The sequence below is a fragment of the Eubalaena glacialis genome, chromosome 6 (assembly GCF_028564815.1).
Source record: "Eubalaena glacialis isolate mEubGla1 chromosome 6, mEubGla1.1.hap2.+ XY, whole genome shotgun sequence".
NCBI classification, from domain to species: Eukaryota; Metazoa; Chordata; class Mammalia; order Artiodactyla; family Balaenidae; genus Eubalaena; species Eubalaena glacialis.
In genome coordinates, this window is record NC_083721.1 from 1,800,047 (window position 1) to 1,817,592 (window position 17,546).

The window sequence follows — 17,546 nt, forward strand, 5'->3', positions numbered from 1 at the left end:
TTTTTACATGCTGTGGAATTATTTGATAGATACAGAGTTGCCGAGGTTATTTTTTTCTTTGACTGAATGTTATAGCCTGCATCTCTCAAGGAATTGCCCATTTCATCAAATCTGTTGAATTTATCAGCATAAAATTGTTCATGCTTTCAGTATAGAGTATGAGGTGATGTCACCTCTTTCATTCCTGATGTTGGTACTTTGTGTCTTCTCTCTTTCCTTTTACTGACCAGTCAGTATGGAAGTGTATCAATTTTATTGATAATCTCAAAGAACCAGTTCTTAGTTTCATAGATTTCTCTATTTTTTTTCCTTTTTTTTTTTCCATTGACTTTTACTCTAATCTTTTACTTACATTAATTTTCTCTTCTTTTTCTAGTATCTTAAGGAGGAAGATGAACTCACTGATTTGAGACCTTTCTTATTCTCTAGTATAGGCATGTCTTGGAGATATTGCGGGTTCAGGTCCAGACTACTGCAATAAAATGAATATCAAGATAAAACGAGTCACTTAAATTTTTGGTTTCCCAGTACATATAAAACTTATGTTTACACTATACTGTAGTCTATGAAGTGTGCAATAGCATTATGTCTTAAAAAAATTTACATACCTTAATTTAAAAATATTTTATTGCTAAAAAAATTGTTAACCATCATCTGAGTCCTAGTAGTAACACCAAAGATTACTGATCACTGATCACCATAACCGATGTAATAACAATGAAAAAGTTTGAAATATCGAAAGAATTACCAAAATGTGACAGAGAGATACAAAGTGAGCAAATGCTGTTGGAAAAAATGGTGCCGATAGACTTGCTCGACTCAGGGTTGCCACAAACCTTCAATTTGTAAAAGACACAATATCTGCAAAGTGCAATAAAGCAAAGCGCAATAAGACAAGATATGCCTGTGTAGGCATATAAATTTCCAAGTCTTGCTCTAGCTGCGTCCCAAAAACTCTATGTTGTATTTTCATATTCATTAAGTTTGAAATATTTTCAAATACACCTTTTGATTTCTTTTTGACCCATGGGTTTAGAAGTACGTTATTTCATTTCCAGATATTTGAGGATGCTGCAGAGATTATTCTGCTTTTGATTATTAATTTAAACCTATTGTTGTTAGAGAACATACACTGTATGCATCAGATCCTTTTAAACTTGTTTAGACTCATTTTATCGACCAGAATATGGCCCATGTTAAAAATTGCTATGTGTGTACTTAAATATGTGTTCTATTGCTCAGAGGAATATTCTATAAATATTGATGAAGCCAAGTCTGCTGATGGTATGATTACTGATTTTCCATCTACTTGCTACTTAATATCGACAGAGGTGTGTTGAGGTTCCTGAGATCTGTCTGTTACTCCTTGCAGTTCTATCAGTTCTTGTTTCACACATTTTGAAGGCTTATATTCAGATTAGTATGTCCTTTTGCTTAATCGACCACTTTATCATTATGAAAAGAGCCTCCTTATCCCCAGATTCTTTGCCTTGAATTCTACTTTTCTGACACTAATAACCACTCCAGCTCTCTGTTTTGATGGGTTAGCATGGGATATCTTCCTCCATCCTTTTGCTTTTAACCTCCTATGTCTTTTTAAAAATATTTTTATTGGAGTATAGTTGATTTACAATGTTGTGTTAGTTTCAGGTGTACAGCAAAGCGAATCAGTTATACATATACATATATCAAATCTTTTCCCATATAGGCCATTACAGAGTATTGAGTAGAGTTCCCTGTGCTATAGAGCAGGTTCTTATTAGTTATTAGTTACGTGTTTTGTATATAGTAGTGTGTAAATGTCAGTCCCAATCTCCCAATTTATCCCTCCCCAATCCTATGTCTTTATATTTCGTTTCCTTCAGGATTTCCATAGCATCAAAGTTTCATCCTCCATATATTTATTAACTGCAAAGGGAAAAATAATAGCTTTACAGTGAAGAAACCTAGCAGAAACTACCTTACATATGTGACCAAGGTTAATATCATCAGTAATAAGACAGACTGACATCATGTAGCCCTTGATACCACGGCCTGAGAAAGACACGGGATCACTGCCATGGTATTCTTGCCAAAAACGCACAATCTCTTTCCAATCGTGGGAACACGTCAGACATACCCAAATTGAAAGGCACTTTTTACAAAGTGACTGATCAGTACGCTTCCAAAATGGAGAGACCATAAAAGACAAGAAATGGCAACTAAATGGGATGTGGGATCCTGGAATATACCCGGGCACAGTGGGGAAACGGGGCACACAATAAGGCTGGTGGTGCAGGTGATGGCTTGGTAACCCACATCCGCAGGGTGATGGGAACCGTGAGCTCCCGTCTGTCCTCTGTTTCTGCCCCATTTGGCCCTCTGCTCTGTTTCCTTTTCCTCTTTTCCTGCCTTCTGCTGGACTGAGTCTTTTTTGAGCCCATTTTCTCCCTTTAGTTGACTCCTAACTGCTATGTCAGTGGCTGCATTAGGGGGTGGTGTAGGCTGTCACTTCTCATCACAGACTGCATTGGGTCACATCAGACCACCTGCCATGTAGGGTGGGAGCCCTGCAGGGTGTGCCCGTCCCCGGCCGTGCTGTGGACATCCACGTGTGTAGGAGCCCCTCAAATCTTACCATCAACAGTCTTTTAAAGGGATATAAATAAGATGAGCCATGAAGATGCCGCCATGTTATTGTAGAGTAGATTGAAGAGGGGAGCCCCAAATTATGGAATATTTTTAATATTTAAGTTAAACACATGAATGTGGTCACCACCCAAAACTACAGTGTGGATGCAGGTGAACCCAGACATTATGCAGTGGGGGGAGGGACCAGACACTCAGAGTTCACGCTGTGGCTTCTGTTTATGGAAAGTTCAAGATCAGGTGGTGGAGGCAGGGACGGGGAAGAGGTGCGAGGGGGCTTCTGGGGCTGCATGTTCTGTGTCTTGATCTGGGTGCTGGTCGTCCACATAAGTACAAAACCCACCAAGCTGCTCATGCTTCAGATGTGGGCGGGTGACTGAGGGCGTGTAACTCCTCAATAAAAGAAAACAATGGTGTGCTGGCCACGTGTGTGTTCACAGGTGGTTACGCGTGTATGTGATGAATAGAGTGATGGATGGGTGGGTGGATGGGTCCATTCAGGGTGCAGTGTTGCCCTCCTGGTCCTCACTGGTCTGTGGCCTCACTAGGTGATGACGTCGGAGACTCCATAGAAGGTGCTGGCAGCCGGCCAGGTCCAGGCCGCAGGGCCCCGCGAGAGCCTGGCTCACTGTCTGCTCCAGACCACGAGCCTGCTCTCAGAAATACCAGAAACCTTCTAACACCGTCCTGGCCACGTGGTCTGCCCACTGTAGCCGCCCTTATAGCTGTGAATGGGCTCCGGGCTGATTAGCTCACCCATTTATCCACCCAGAATCCAGGCCTTCTGACCCCAGGGAGAAAGCACAATGCCCAGCTGGTTAATTGCGTCGCATCAGGCAGGCTGTTTTGCTAGCAAGGTCTGAGTGCACCTCCCTGGGGAGGAGGTGGGAGGAGCAAAGCCTGCTGCAGCCACTATGGTGGGGATGAATAAAACATCCTGGCAAGGCCGAAACCTTGCCTGCCCACAAAGACACCTCAGAGAAGCCTGGGACTGGCCCCTCCTTACGGCGTGGCCGGCCGTCTAGCTGTGTGCTGACCGCCCTGCTCCCCCACCTGCCCGCCCACAGTCACCAGCGTGGCCCTCAGCCACCCCAGCCTCACACTGGCTCCAGAGGCCCCGCCTCCTGCCCTCGTGCAGCCGTGGGGACCCTCAGACAGAACCCCAGGCCGGCCAGGCTCTGCTGACTGCAGCCAGCTTGTGGGTAGGGGCTGGACCCAGGGCACCTGACAGAGCCCGCCCGCTGCCCAGCACCACAAAAGCAGGGCCTGAGCTCGCCAAAGAGCCTCGATGGATGGATTGCCTTGGGCAACATTACCCTCAGCAGCTTGGACCAGACTCGGCCTCCTCCTATGCTCCCTGAATCCCTGGATCTCCCGGAATTCTTGGATCGAAAAGCCCTGACGTTGGTTCCCCTCGAGGGCTTCCCGAGCACTGGGCCTGAGCAGCTAGGGCCCAGCCCCCCACGCCCTTCCCGAAGCCCCTCGGAACCAAAGGGCCTCACGCTCTGGGCCGCCGCCAGGATTCAGTGTGGGAGCAGAGGGCGGCCTGTTTCCCAGGGAAGTGGAGGCCACCTGCACCTTATCTAGTAGTTCTGGGTTTTCCAGGGCAGTCTCCCTCACCCCTCGCCCCAGCACACAGCCCCCTCCCCAGGTCTCTCACGCTTCCTCTTCTCCAAGTTTTGTCCATTTTGTTGCCCTTTTTCAAGAGCTGAGTTCTGAATATATTCACCATGCCAATTCTTAATTTTTCCCTCTCTCATTAAATTCTGACTTGGTCCCTGCCTGAGCCCCTAGGTTGATGCTGTAGCTATTTTTTGAGCTTCTTGAGTCATAACCTCAGATAATTTACTTTTACTCTTTTCATTTTCAAATAAGTGCATTTAGGGTCCTAGCTGTTCCTTCCTGAGACTTTCAGCCACAGCCCTGGGGCTGCGACCTGGGACTCTCTCACTGTCTCGCTCTGGCTGCTCCCCAGGAGGGTGCAGGTCTCGGGCGGGAGGTGGAGGCCGTGGAAGCACATGCAGCACCCAGCCTGCAGGCCTCACTTGCCCCAAATTCCGAGCAGCAGGGGTGGCCCTGGACCTAGTGCCAACCAGAGGCTCGGGGACAGCCACCACTCTCCCCACAGAGACACTGCCGCTCCACATTGGTCCTCCTGCCGTGAAACTAGAGGCTCCAGAGTGAGGACGGAAGCCCCCCACCAGGGAGGGCAGAGGGTGGGGCGCCGCAGTGTCCTGTGCCCGACGCCGCCTCAGCTCCCTCCCAGTGGTCAGGGGCCTGGTCACTCACGTCCCGTGAAGGCACCTGGAACCACTGATGTATCTTCTGTCCTCTTCTGGGGCACGGCCGCGTTCTAACATTACTCTTCGGAAGCTGTGAGCCGAGTGTGGCCTCAGTGATGGAGCTGCCTTGGAGACTTGCTGAGATCCACACACTCGCTGGGTGTGATGCATGCCCACTTCTGTGAATGTTCCGTGTCTGAGAACCATGTGTCTTTTCTGGGCCATGTTGTTGTGGTGGTGGGTACAGAATCACACACACGCCATAGACTGTGTGTACACATATGCGCATATTACGCATCATTTACTCTACAAATATACATATATATTACACATATTGTACCTAAATAAACATATTGCACACGACTTACATATAAACACATGTATGTGTAAATTATGCATAATATAGATGTATAATATATAATATTTATTTATAAATACACACACGCCTAATATGTAGGTAAACATGCACACACACACCGCACAGAATGACCTCAATCCTGTTGACTGCGTTATTCAAATTCCACCCTATTTTTCTTTTGCTCCTTGATTCCTTGATTTCTGAGAGAAAAGTCTCAAACATTACTGTGAATTTGCCCATTTCTCCATGAATTTCTATCAGTTTTGCATTATATATTTAAAAAGGTATTGTTTTAGGTGGATAGCAGTTCACAAAAGTGCTACCTTCTTAAAGGACTTATACCTTTTCCCACTCAAATATTCCCCTTTGTCCTTAAAAGGACAAACTCGAGCCTTGGGTTCTGTCCTCTGCTGGACCTGTCTCCCCAGTTTTCCTTTTGAGAGTGTTTGCTAGGATGAATCCCTTGTGTTGTCATCTAGTACATGTCTCTTTTGGGTGATAGAGAAAAATATATAGAAAAGAAGAGAAATTTTTTGTTAATTTATGTTTTATCCCAATATGACTCACAATTTGTGTGTGCCATAACTGCTGACACGTTTTGACTGCTTCCTGCCATTTTATTTCATGTGAACAATCTTCTACTGATATTTTTTCTTTCCTTGATTTGGTCGTTCCTTTTGTTTCCTCCGGTGGTTTGACATTATTCCTCTCTTTCTATCCTCTGGAGGTCACCCTGGACCTGTAATACACTTATAGGTCTCACTGCCTGCGTTTCTCTCCCAGCGCTATGCCCGGTCAGCATCTATTTCTTCCTCATGAGCAAGAGGAGACCTGCGCTGCACTTGGATTGGCTGCGTTTGTTCTTCTGCCGGCTCCCAGGGAGACCAGCTGGGGTTTCAACAAGAAGCTATCATTAAATTTTCTTTTTATATTATGCCTCAACAATGATAAGACTTGGCCCTACATTTGCTGGTTCCTTTGCTTCCACAGAGCTCAGTCTGTGCACGCATGTGTGTGTGTGTGTGTGTGTGTGTGTGTGTGTGTTGGACTAAATGTTTGTGTCCCTCCTCAAAATTCCTACGTTGAAGCCATAATCCCCAGTGTGACTGTATTTGGAGGGAGGACCTCTAAGGAAGTAGGGTTAAATGAGGTCATAAGGGTGGGGCCCTGACTTGATAGAATTAGTGCCCCTATAAGAGGAGAACCAGAGCCCCCCCCCCAACTCCTGCACACTCCAAAGAAAGGCCACCTGAGGACACAGTTCAAGGTGGCCGTGGCCAAGCAGGGGAGAGCCCTCCCCAGGAGCCACGCTGCCCACACCTTGACCCCCACCCCAGCCTCCAGAACTGTGAGAACGTGGATGTTCCGTCTGTGGTGCCTGGTTCTGCAGCCCAGGCTGACTAGGACAGTGTGTTTTGCTTTTCTGTAATTCATCTTTGAGAAATTCTTTCAGAAAGGGTGCATGAGGAGCACACTTTCTGGGTCCTTATGCTTTTAAAATGTCTTTGTTTGGTGCTGCCACTTGAACACTAGTTTGGCTGGATATGAGATTCTAGATAAAAAACCAAGGCCCCCACAGTGGCTGAGCACCTGCAGGGTGGGGGGGTGGGGGAGGCGCAAGGGGCTGAGTCCCAAGTTGGGGGCCGGAGCCGGGGTCTAGGAAATGAGGAAGAGGGAGTGTGTGTGTGTGTGTGTGTGTGTGTGTGTGTGTGTTGGGGGGGTGTTGATTGGAGGAGAAATCATGAGTTTGGACGGAGGGGCTGCAGGGTGTCCACAGGAGACCCCCTCAGGCCCCAGGAAGCTTGGCTGTGGGCTGGGTGAGGTCTTGGTGACCCAGACACAGACCCTTGACCACTGCTTGCGTCTATAACTTTATTTGAGGGACGCACAGAAGAGGCGGGCGAGGCTGGTGTAGGAAAGCAGATTTAATGTGGGGTTTTCACAACATTCCGTGGCTCCTGATGGCTTGTGCTGATGGCCTGTGAGTCGCTGATGCTGAGCTGGGTGGCCCCTCAGTCCACACCTACCGCCCCTCCTCCTGGGCTCTCAGGGTGAGGGGAGGGGCACCATGTGCAGGAGAGCCCCCGCCCGCCCGGTGCGTCTGCGTCCTCCCCGCCTGGGTCCCGGGGCAGCACACAGGCAGAGACCTCTGCATCTCGGGAGGAGGCCGGAGCTTGCCTGCACCTCCTGCCCTGCTAAGGGGCTCAGCCCTGACAGCCAAGGGAAATGGGTCCCACGGTGCCCCACCCCAGGCCAGGCAAGGGTCTGAGTTAGGTCACGGTGGAGGCCCTCTCGGGGCTGTGGGCCCGAGGAGGAGGCCACAGGGGATCCCCGACTCTCCAGGAAGTGCCAGCCTTGGGTGGAGACACCTCTGATGGTGGACATGCTGCTCACAGGACGTGGCCAGGAGGGTGTCCACTGGCCGCCAGCAGGCTCGGGAGAAGCAGTGTTGGTTGGTGGGGTGTCTGTGGCCACCTCAACCCTGAGGCCCTGCCTCATGGCCGGAGCCCCCCTGCGCCCTGCTCAGCTCTCCTCCCAGGGCACCCCGAAGCCTCCCAGTTCAACAGCTGGGCAGGAGGGGCTGCTGATCCGAGTGGGCCGTGGATGGAGCAGCTCCGCCGGCCCCTGCAGAGCTGCCCGGGCTGCGTCCCCAGGTTAGTAGTAGGCCCCGAACAAGGCGGCCACCTTCTGGAGGATGGCCTTGTGGTTGGCGTACAGCGGGATGCGTTCGTCCACCACCTGCCACCGGATGGACACCCCCGCATCGCAGGAGTGCAGGTGCTGCGAGGACAGGGGTAGATCCTGACTCCCTCCTGAGCCGGCCCTGCCCCCACCCAGACACCCCGAGACTACAGACGTCAGGGGGTGGCGGGGACCCCGCGACCTGGCTCCCGGCCCTGCCACAGGCCTGGCCAATGGCCACTTGCTTTATCCTTCTGCTGCACAGGCACGAATCAGAAAATGCCCACAAAGCCTTAAAAACCCTTAAAGGAGGAGAGAGAAGAGGTGCAGCCTTGTTCTGGGGTTTTCTGTCCTGCAGACACAGCCCGGGTTTTGTTCCCTGGGACTTCCTGGTCCCAGTTCTGGATTAGGGATACGTAGGACTGATCTAAGTACAGGGGACGGCATCCCCACAAAAGTGCTGGAACCAGCCTCCCCTGGGTGCGAGCCTGGAGGCCTCCAGGGTTCCTGGCCAGCCCTGGCTGCGCCCCAGACTCCTGCTGCTGCCCTCTGGCCTCTCCCGGACGCCCCCTTGGTACCCTCTGGCACAACTCTGACCCCCGCAGCTCCCACCCTCTGGTCCTGGCCAGCTCTGGCCCCAGGCCCCGGAACCCCTCAGACCCCTCCCTATAGGCCCTGAGGCTCTCTGGGGCACTGATGCCCCCCGCCCCCCCATTCCTCAGAGCCTGAGACCCAGGCCACATACAGAGTTCAGCCTCTTCAGCTCCACATCGCCCTGGTCTGGAAAGTGGACGCTCACGGCCACCGTCTCGATCCAGGCGTTGTCCGTGTTCCTTGGGTCATCCACGTACCCTTTGTACACCTGGGAGGCAGCACAGGTGTGAGCTGGTTCGCCTAATGGACCCCTGAGCCCCTGGTCTTCTCCCAGAGGAAGGGGCCCCATGCTTTCCCTGCAGCCGGTCCGGGTCTGGGATGCTCTGAGCCCAGCTATCCACTGCACCCAAGCCCCGCCTGGCTCTCCCCCACCCCGTCCACCTGTCCCCAACACCACCTTCAGCTTGACTGACACATCATGGGGACCCACAGCCTCACTCGTCTCCCTTCTGGTCTCTGGCCTGGTAACCAGACCTGCCTCGACTGTCCTTGGAAGGATTAAAAAGGGCCAGTGGACCTCAAAACATTACGCAAAGTGAAAGAAGCCAGACACCAAAGGCTGCACGCTGTATGGTTCCACCTATAATAAATGTCCAGAACAGGCAAATCCACAGAGACGGAAAGCAGCCTCGTGGGTGCCAGGGGCTGGGGGAGGGAAGGGAGTGACTGCCAATTGGTATGGGTTTCCTTTCGGGGTGATGGGATGTTCTGGAACTAGACAGAGGTGGTGACCACACCACGCTGTCTGTGTACTAAATGCCACTGAACTGCTCACTTCAAAATGGTTCCTTTTATGTTGTTTGGATTTTACCTCAACAAATAAAGAAGTTTATTTTTACAAAGCAGAGAAAAGAGAGATGGCAGTGCTCCCTGTGGGGTTGCAGGGGACAAGCCGTGTGAAACTGCTTGGTTTGTAGGTCAAAACCGTAAATATCAGCCATTGCTTATTTCATCCTGAGACGCCACAGAGACAGAACCAGCAACGACTCAGATGCCCACTTGGAGGACTGTTTAAATAAATCATGGCACAAAATATTATGTGGTCCTGAAAAAGAGCGAGGTGGATTTGGAAATGTGGACCTAAAAATATGGCCTTTGCAAATTAACTGAAAAGCGAGTTACATCTTTGTGCCCAGCTGTGCTCAGGGCAAGAGGGAGTGTGGGCTGGACACCAGGCGTGCCCCGGCCCCAGGCCAGCAGAGGCCGTGGCCCCCCACTTGATCTCCTCGGAAGGGGCAAACCCAGACAGAGAGAGAAGGCGAGGGGCCCAGAGCCGCGGCCATGTGGGTCCCTCCAGGAGGCTCCCCAGCTCCATGCAGCCCGCCCTGCAGCTGTCACGACCCGCACCTTGGGGCCCCAGACGCACAGGTGCGAGCCAAGCAGAAAGGTCACCTCACCTCCATGCCCTGCATCAGCAGGCTCTCGAAGGAAGGCCAGAACTCTCTCCAGAGGACCTGCTTCAGCTTCCGGGGCAGCATCTCTCCTGGTTCCCGGGAGCCCTGAGCAGAGAGGGAGGAAGGGGCGGGTCAGCACGGCTGTCTGGGGACCTGCTTCCTCTGGCCACCTGCCCGGCGTGGGCCGCGGGCCAGCCCCCTGGAGCCACAGGCGGACAAGTGTCTGGCAGCGGCTGCCTCGGGGCTGGAGTGACATTGCCCAGAGCCCAGAGTCCAGGTCAGCCCGCGGGGCAGGAGGGTGGCACAGCCTGTGAGGCGCGCAGGGCACTGTAGGGGAGCCAGCCCCCGGACCACCACCACCCTGACCACCAGCCGGGCTGTGTCCTGTCTGTGTCCACCCCTGTCCCTGTCTCCAGCCTCTGCTCTGGCACGCCGGGCGCCTGGCCACTCCCGACGCCCCGGACACGGGCCTGCACCCGCACTCCCCTCCCCATCCGTCTAGGGGACCCTCTCAGTCCACATCACGTCCATCCACGTAGGCCCTGGAGACGCCCTAGCCCCTCGCTGGCTGCGGTGGCAGGGACCATCAGATGCCCCTCAGTACCTCTCTCGGGGACACAGGGACACAACTCAGAAGATGCCCATCAGCAGGAGAGACCGAAGTGCCAGAGAGGGAGGCTGAATGGTGCCGGAGAACCCGCGGGAGGAGAGGGCCGGGCCTGGGCTCAGAGCCGCACTCCCTCAGCTAGAGAGTACAGGGGCTATGGCTGCAAGAACGAGAGCCGCCCAGGGCCCTGGAATCCTGGTTGGGGTCTGAAGACCCTCAGTGGCACCACTGCCCCACACACACCCATTAACTTGCTGTCCCAGCAGAGCAGCTGCTGGGCCACCGGGTGGGTGGTGGGGAAACCCGACGGCCTCTTGCTGAGCTGGGCGAATCACGGACTCCCAGGTACAGGCTCAGAGGAGGGGACCCCGGACAGAGCTGCACCCAGAGACCAGCCGGGGGCCTGGTGGGCGACACGGTCCTCCTGCCAGGGTCAGCCTACTCCAACCCCAGAGCAGTGACAGGGTCGTGGGGGGCAGAGGGCAGATTGATGGGTCAGGATCTGAGTGGTTGGGCCTGCTTGGACAGGACAGGCCCAGGGCCTTCCACACCCCAATTCTGTCACCACAAGGCCTCTGGGGTGCACGCCAGCCTTCGGTCCTGCAAGGAGCTGCCGCCCTTGAGCTGAGGGGCTGTGCACCCCCGTCCCCTGCCCCAGGCTCAGCTCAGGCCCCAGGGCTAGGGGCAGGTGCGCGCCTGAGACACCCACCTGGCAGCTGCGTCTGACCCCAACCCCTGAGCTCTGCAGGGAGACCCAGTCTAGCCTCCGAGGCAGCCCCAGCCCTGAGCCTGGTGCCCCCCGGGATGCAGTAGGTGCTCAATTAGTGCTTACACGCTGAAGAGCACCTGAACCCGTGTTCACAACCACAAAACAAGATACTAGGAGGGAGAAATCCCTCTAAAAGGCAAGGACCGGCCTTTGTCATTCAGGACCAAGGACAGTCTGAGCTGTCCAGGGCAGCGACCACAGGGGGTGGTGTTCCTTCGGTGGGTGGAATGGGCAAAGGCACGCAGGGCCCCGGGACCCGGGACGGCGGGCGCGGGCTCACCCCGGGCAGCACCCAGTGCTCTGAGAGGGAGCGCTTCACCACCAGCACCTCCAGCATCTTCTTTATGCCCTTCCTGCAGATGGCGCCGTCCTGGTTCCGCCTCCAGCTGCAGGAGGGATGGTCTGATGTCAGCCCCTCCCCCGCTCCGGGGGAGGCCAAGGCACCCCCCGCACTCCTGAGCACCTGCTCCAGGGGCTCAGGGATGGTAACCATCGCTCCCGTAACTGCTGGTCTGACTAGAATGGGTAGGCCTTTTGGGAGAATATTTTTCTATCAAAAGCCTTAAAGAAGCACGTGCCCTGGACCCAGCCCTTCCACCTCTGTGACTCTTTGGAAATGACGGGTAGATTGATATGGATTTTCATTTTGTCTGCGTAGTGAGCCCTGGCCCTGGCTTTGTCCCTCCCCCAAGGGGCCTCTGAGGGAGGGGGACCCACAGGAAGTGAGGGCAGCCTGGGGGCAGGAAGGGCCTGGGCTTTCCTGGGGGCATAGACGCTCCTGCCCTGTGTTTTGGGGCGCGCCCGCGCTTATCCAGGCCACTATGGGGTAGGGCGCGTGGCGCACGCTGGGTGCTCATCCGGGGCTACTCACCGGGTGACCACGGGCTGCAGCGTGTGGTTGGGGCCAAAGCAGCTGAGGTCCCCGCGCCCGCGCAGCCCTGTGCGGCCCATGGGGTTCCTGGGCGGACAGGGGTCTGCTCAGCCTGCCGCCTGCAGCCGGAGAGCCAGGCTGGGGCAGCAGGCGGGGCCTCTGATGGGGCGCGTGCCGGTTCCGCCCACACCTGCCCCGGCCCAGGATGGACGGGAGCAGGGAGGAGGCCACCGTATGGAGCCCCGGAGCCGACCCCCGACGCCCACGGGCCCCTTGACCGACTGGCCGACTCCGCATCACCCGCTGGGGCTGTCCACCCCGAATCCTGTCCCTAGGGGGCTCCAAGGCTTCAGGTCACCTTGGCGTGAGTTGGAAAGGAAAGGGGTCTCCTTGGGAGCAGAAGCCCAGCCCCACCGCAGACCTCCCCAGAGAGCGCCTGACCGCCCATCGTGCTGCGTCCGAGGGCCTCGGCCAGCCTGTGACCTGGCACCCGACGGTCCCCCCCACGCCCCGCTGTGACACTCCGTCCTGCTCTCATCCTGAACACCACGTCCCCCTAGGTCCCTCCCCTGTCCGGGGCTGGAGCCGCTCCTGGTCACTTCTGTTCTCCTGCCCCACCCGTCCCCCACCACCTCCTTCCACAGCCTCTGCTCCCTGTTCCAGAACCTTCCCCAGAGGCCCACCACACACCTCCCCCCCCCAGGTCCCCTCAACGACCGCCTGCTCCATGGGGTCCCCACATCCTGGCCATCTGTGGTCCCTCCGCAGATGCTGACTGCCCTTCCTCGGCCTCCGCCCTGCGGTGCTGCTTCCCCAGCAAACCCCATCAGAGGAGGCCCTCTGATCTCCAAACCCCAGGCTGGCACCCAGTAGGCGTCCACTAAGTGCCTGCTGGGTCTGACGCCACGGGTCACCTGACATCTTTATGTTGATTCTTCACCTGTACAGTGGGCCTCAGTGCCCGTCCCTACAGAGAGCAGACCTGGAAACACCTCCGTCCCCTACACGTAACCCCAGGGGCCCTTTAACAGCTCCCCCCTTTCATTCTCACGATCGGTGCAGCTGGCAGCCGGGCGGTCCACGTTTTACCCCATTTCCACACCACAGGAACGGAAGCCGTAAAGGTTACATCGGGGGACGAGGGCGCAGCGCCCAGGCCAGCGGGGCCAGCCCACGGCCCCCACCTCCCCACGAAGGAAACGCCTTGGGTGGATGTTTCTTTTCTTCCGTATTTTGTTTGTTTTTATCAGAAAAACGCCCACTCTGCCGGAGAGGAAACCTGACCCCGGAAGGAAACCCCCAGAGGCCGCGGAGGAGGGCCAGGCTGCACTCACAGAGGCAGCCCATCCTGCACAGCGTAGACCCCGTGGAAGCTGCGCCGGTCCAGGCGTCCATCCACCGCGTTGTAGCTGATCCTGGACAGAGGCTCCAGGGCGCTGGGAGCGAGAGGAGAGGTCGCGTCCCCGACAAAGACGGCGGGATGCAGAGCGGCCGCGGTGAGCCCTCAGGGGGTCCACCACGAGGGCCCCTCCCCGGCCGCAGCCCTCCCAGCATGCCCCAGCCCCCAGGGAGGACGGGCCACCCGCCCAGGCAGGAAGCAGGGCACTCACTCCCCCACAGGGTCCACCAGGTCTTTGTTCTTCCTGTCGGCCGTGTAGAAGGGCGGGTTGTAGATAAGGAACTCCGTCTGCATGACACGGGGGCTCCCCTCAGTCAGTCACCACCCCAGGTCAGCTGGCACCCAGGACGGCTGACCTCAGAGCCCAAGACCCTGGGACGGCCCAAAGGGCCCGGGAGCCTGAGCTCAGCAGACCTGAGGACGCACACACCCGGACCAGCCCCCAGGATGGGGGATGGGGGGCTAGGCTGGGCTCTAGAGGGTAGAAGGGTTCCCACTGGCAGAGACTGGGGAAGAGTAACAGCCTGGAATGTTCCAAGGAAAACCAGAGAGAAGACTGGGGGGGCACCCCCATGCCTCAACCATCTCTCCCTCTCTCTCTCCACCTCCGGCCTCCCCGGCACTCAGAAACAGGGCGGGGACCGTTCACTGGGGACAGGGGGTCGGACAAGCAGGGCAGTCGGCTGTGTGTGGATGGAGGCCCACCAGCGTCCTGGCTCAAACCCCAGCTCCACCCCCTCTGGCCACGTGGACCGCGTGCCTCCGTTTTCTCATCTGTTGTCATGTCCCTGTGAGGCCGCAGCGGACTCATCCACCCCGGGGGGCTGGACTGCTCCCCCCCAGGACACCGGGCCCCTGCAGCCTGGTGGACGCGGCAGAACAGGCACTCACCTCCCAGGGCACCTTCTCGTTGGGCACTGGGAAACGCTGGACGGGGCAGCTGGGGTAGAGGAGGTGCCGGGCATCCACGTGGTAGGCGTCGCCCGGGTCCTCCACCTTCAGCCCGCCGTCCAGCTCAGGGTCCCGCCCCACCGAGGCCTTCTGGGGTGCTGGGAATGGGAACAGCCGCACGGAGCTGTGGGCAAAGCTGGGCCCGGACTCGGGTGCCAGGCGCGCAGGACAGGGCCATCCTCTATGGTCCCTTCCCCTAGATTTCTGGGCTGCCTCTACCTCCCCAAGCCCGGATTGAATGCCAGCCCCAAAGAGGGTACCCTCCCCAGGGCCCCCAGCACTGCGGCCCAGGAGGACGGAGACCTGGGGTCAGGCAACCACCACCTTGGACAGCTCCCAGCAGAGCTGTCAGTAATCAGCTGGACGCACAGGCCCTTACAGAAGCTTGGCCCGCTGAGGAGGGCACACTGCTCCTTTGGGGCCAGCAACACCCCAGGAGGGTTACTCATGCCCATTTCTTGGCCGACTGCAAATTTAGGAACAAAGACTTGCTTTCTGTCACCCAGTCGACGTGCCTGGGTCTCGGGTATCTGCTGGAGCTGCCCCCACTTTGTAGCTTGATGCACAGGAGGAAGATGGGGCTGGGGGCCAGGCGACCTCTGGAAGTCCCCAGCCTGGTCAAGCGGGGGACTTGGCCACACTCTGCACGTGCATCTGTGGGGTGCGCCATGCTCCCCGAGGCACTGGGTCTGCTGAATCTCCTCCCCACGGACCCCCGGACGCAAAAGAGCACAGGTGGTAGAGACCAGCTGCTGGTACAGCCATCCACTCACCCAGGGTGGGGACGCCCTCCTCCGAGCCAAAGCCGCTGTCCCTCAGGGCCTTCACGATCCAGTGCAGCGCTCTGGCCGTCTGGGCCACCTGGAAGGCACGTCCCAAACAAGATTTGGTCAACACCTGCCCCCACACGGAATGCCCAGCTCCCACCCACCCTGTTCCCCTGTGTCGCAAGGCACAGGCCCTGGGGCCAGAGCACCCAGAGTGAGGAGGGGAACCCAGGGCAGGCCCACAGGGTTGGGGGGCACAGGGTCAGGGCACAGCAGGAGGGGCACGGAGGGGTGGGGACCTGGCCTTTGCCTGGTCCACCCCTCCTCGTCCTGGAGTCCCAAGGCCTCCCTGACCGAAGCCCCTGCATCCACCTCCTTCACTGTGCCTATTGAACTACATTGTGACAATGAACCTTTATGTCTGTGCCTCCCTCTGACTGGGAATCCTCAAGGATGAGATAATGCCTGTCACCCTGACATTCTCAAGGCCAGCTCTGGACAGGCATGGAGGAGGCACACAGGAAACGTGGGCTGGATGGATGGATGGATGGATAGATGATGAATGGACAGACAGATGGATAGAGGGATTGATGGATGGATGGATGGATGGATGGATGGACAGATAAATGGATAGATGGATGCATGAATGACTGGATGGATGGATGGATGGATGGATGGATGGATGGATGGACAGATAAATGGATAGATGGATGCATGAATGACTGGAAGGATGGATGGATGGATGGATGGACGGATGGATGGATGAATGAATGGATGGATGGATGGATGAATAGATGGATGGATGGATGGATGGATGGATGGATGGATGGATGGATGGATGGTTGGATGGATGGATGGATGGATGGATGGGCAGATGGATGGATGGGCAGATGGATGGATGGAAGAATGGATGGATGGATGGATGGATGGACGGATGGATGGATGGATGGATGGATGGTTGGATAGATGGATGGATGGATGGATGGGCAGATGGATGGATGGGCAGATGGATGGATGGAAGAATGGATGGATGGATGGATGGATGGATGGATGGATGGATGGATAGATGGATGGATGAACTAATACACATTACTGTCCCTCAGCATCACTCAGGCACCTGAGCCCAGCTGGCCTATGAGGCAATGACTCTTGGACGTGAGGCCACTCAGGGCTGCCCAGCTGATAGGGGGTCTGTCAGTGGACACTGAGGGGGGAGGGGCGGGTGGAGGCTGCTCTCCTGTCGCCTACTGGCCACCGCTCTCTCATCTGGAGCTGCTCTGAGACATCCACATGCTGCTTTCCGATGTTGCCCCTCAGTCCAGTTGTCCACATGGACATCCATACGCATCCTTGCTGGCCCCATGGCCTCCCTCCCTCCCAGCATAGCTGGCAGCCTGAGAAAGCAGCCAAGGGCTGTTAGTAATTTCCACGGCCCCCTCCCAGGTTCCAGGTGCAGAGTCTGGAGACAGCGGCTGTCTCAGAGGACAGCTCCAAGGAGGCCAGGAGAAGGTCAAGAGTTTGTTCCCTCAGACCAGCCCCTGATGTGGCCGCCACACAGTGAGGTGTGGCAGAGCTCAGGCAGGGGAGTGTCTGGTGGAGTTCCCTGGAGGACGGAGAAGGTGCCCTTGCCAGTTGGGAGCAATGGCCCCGATGTCACCGCCCCCTTCTTCTGGTTGGTTTCCCAGTGTGCTCACTCTCAAAGCCACCACACCACAGAGCGACCTTCCAGGTCCATCGGAGCTGTGCCCAGAAACAGAGGTCCCAGCCCGGAACCCACCTGCTCCTCTAGGGAGGCCAGTCTCTGCTCCATGGAGCCCGACTGCTTCAGATGTGCCATTTCCAGCAGGTCCACCATGGTGTCCACCCTGCAAGAGGACACAGCTGAGCCCCGCAGGCCAGCCGGGGGCGGGATGTGAAGGAAGCCTGGTGCCTCTTTGCAGGTGGGTGGCCTATCAGATCCAGCAGCCCAGGCTCTGTTGGCCTTAATTTCACGCATCTTCCTCTTAATTTGAAAGTATTTATACCATACGTTTCCGTACAGAATGAGCACCGCCTAGTGGCCCAAGGGGAAGATCTCTTAGCCAACGGATGCCCCCGGCTCACAGGGCTGCCCAACAGCCCCAGGGTTTGGCGGGGGGGGGGTGTGTGTGTGTGGGGCACGGCTAGGCAGGAGGTGCAGGTGTG

At 56.3% G+C, this 17,546-nt stretch overlaps 1 protein-coding gene and 1 non-coding gene across 4 annotated transcripts in view; both read right to left on the reverse strand.

The window, feature by feature from the left end:
- Window positions 1-7,144: 7,144 nt before the first annotated feature.
- TRPM2 (transient receptor potential cation channel subfamily M member 2) overlaps window positions 7,145-17,546 on the reverse strand; it is a 49,419-nt gene continuing 39,017 nt past the window's right edge. The window contains exons 24-33 of one of the 3 annotated variants that reach the window (XM_061192824.1): window positions 17,140-17,227; window positions 15,369-15,456; window positions 14,536-14,693; window positions 13,856-13,932; window positions 13,580-13,681; window positions 12,246-12,332; window positions 11,655-11,760; window positions 10,002-10,103; window positions 8,696-8,812; window positions 7,145-8,049 (exon numbers count right to left, since the gene is read on the reverse strand). In XM_061192824.1, the coding sequence (XP_061048807.1) occupies window positions 7,924-8,049; window positions 8,696-8,812; window positions 10,002-10,103; window positions 11,655-11,760; window positions 12,246-12,332; window positions 13,580-13,681; window positions 13,856-13,932; window positions 14,536-14,693; window positions 15,369-15,456; window positions 17,140-17,227 (1,051 nt within the window). In that variant the 3' untranslated portion in view covers window positions 7,145-7,923. Of the gene's footprint in view, window positions 8,050-8,695; window positions 8,813-10,001; window positions 10,104-11,654; window positions 11,761-12,245; window positions 12,333-13,296; window positions 13,519-13,579; window positions 13,682-13,855; window positions 13,933-14,535; window positions 14,694-15,368; window positions 15,457-17,139; window positions 17,228-17,546 lie in introns of those variants that run through there. The other 2 variants (XM_061192822.1, XM_061192823.1) reach the window with 2 other exon arrangements.
- LOC133094163 (Z6 small nucleolar RNA) lies at window positions 10,060-10,136 on the reverse strand. The gene has a single exon (XR_009701381.1). It is a non-coding gene; the product is annotated as a Z6 small nucleolar RNA (small nucleolar RNA).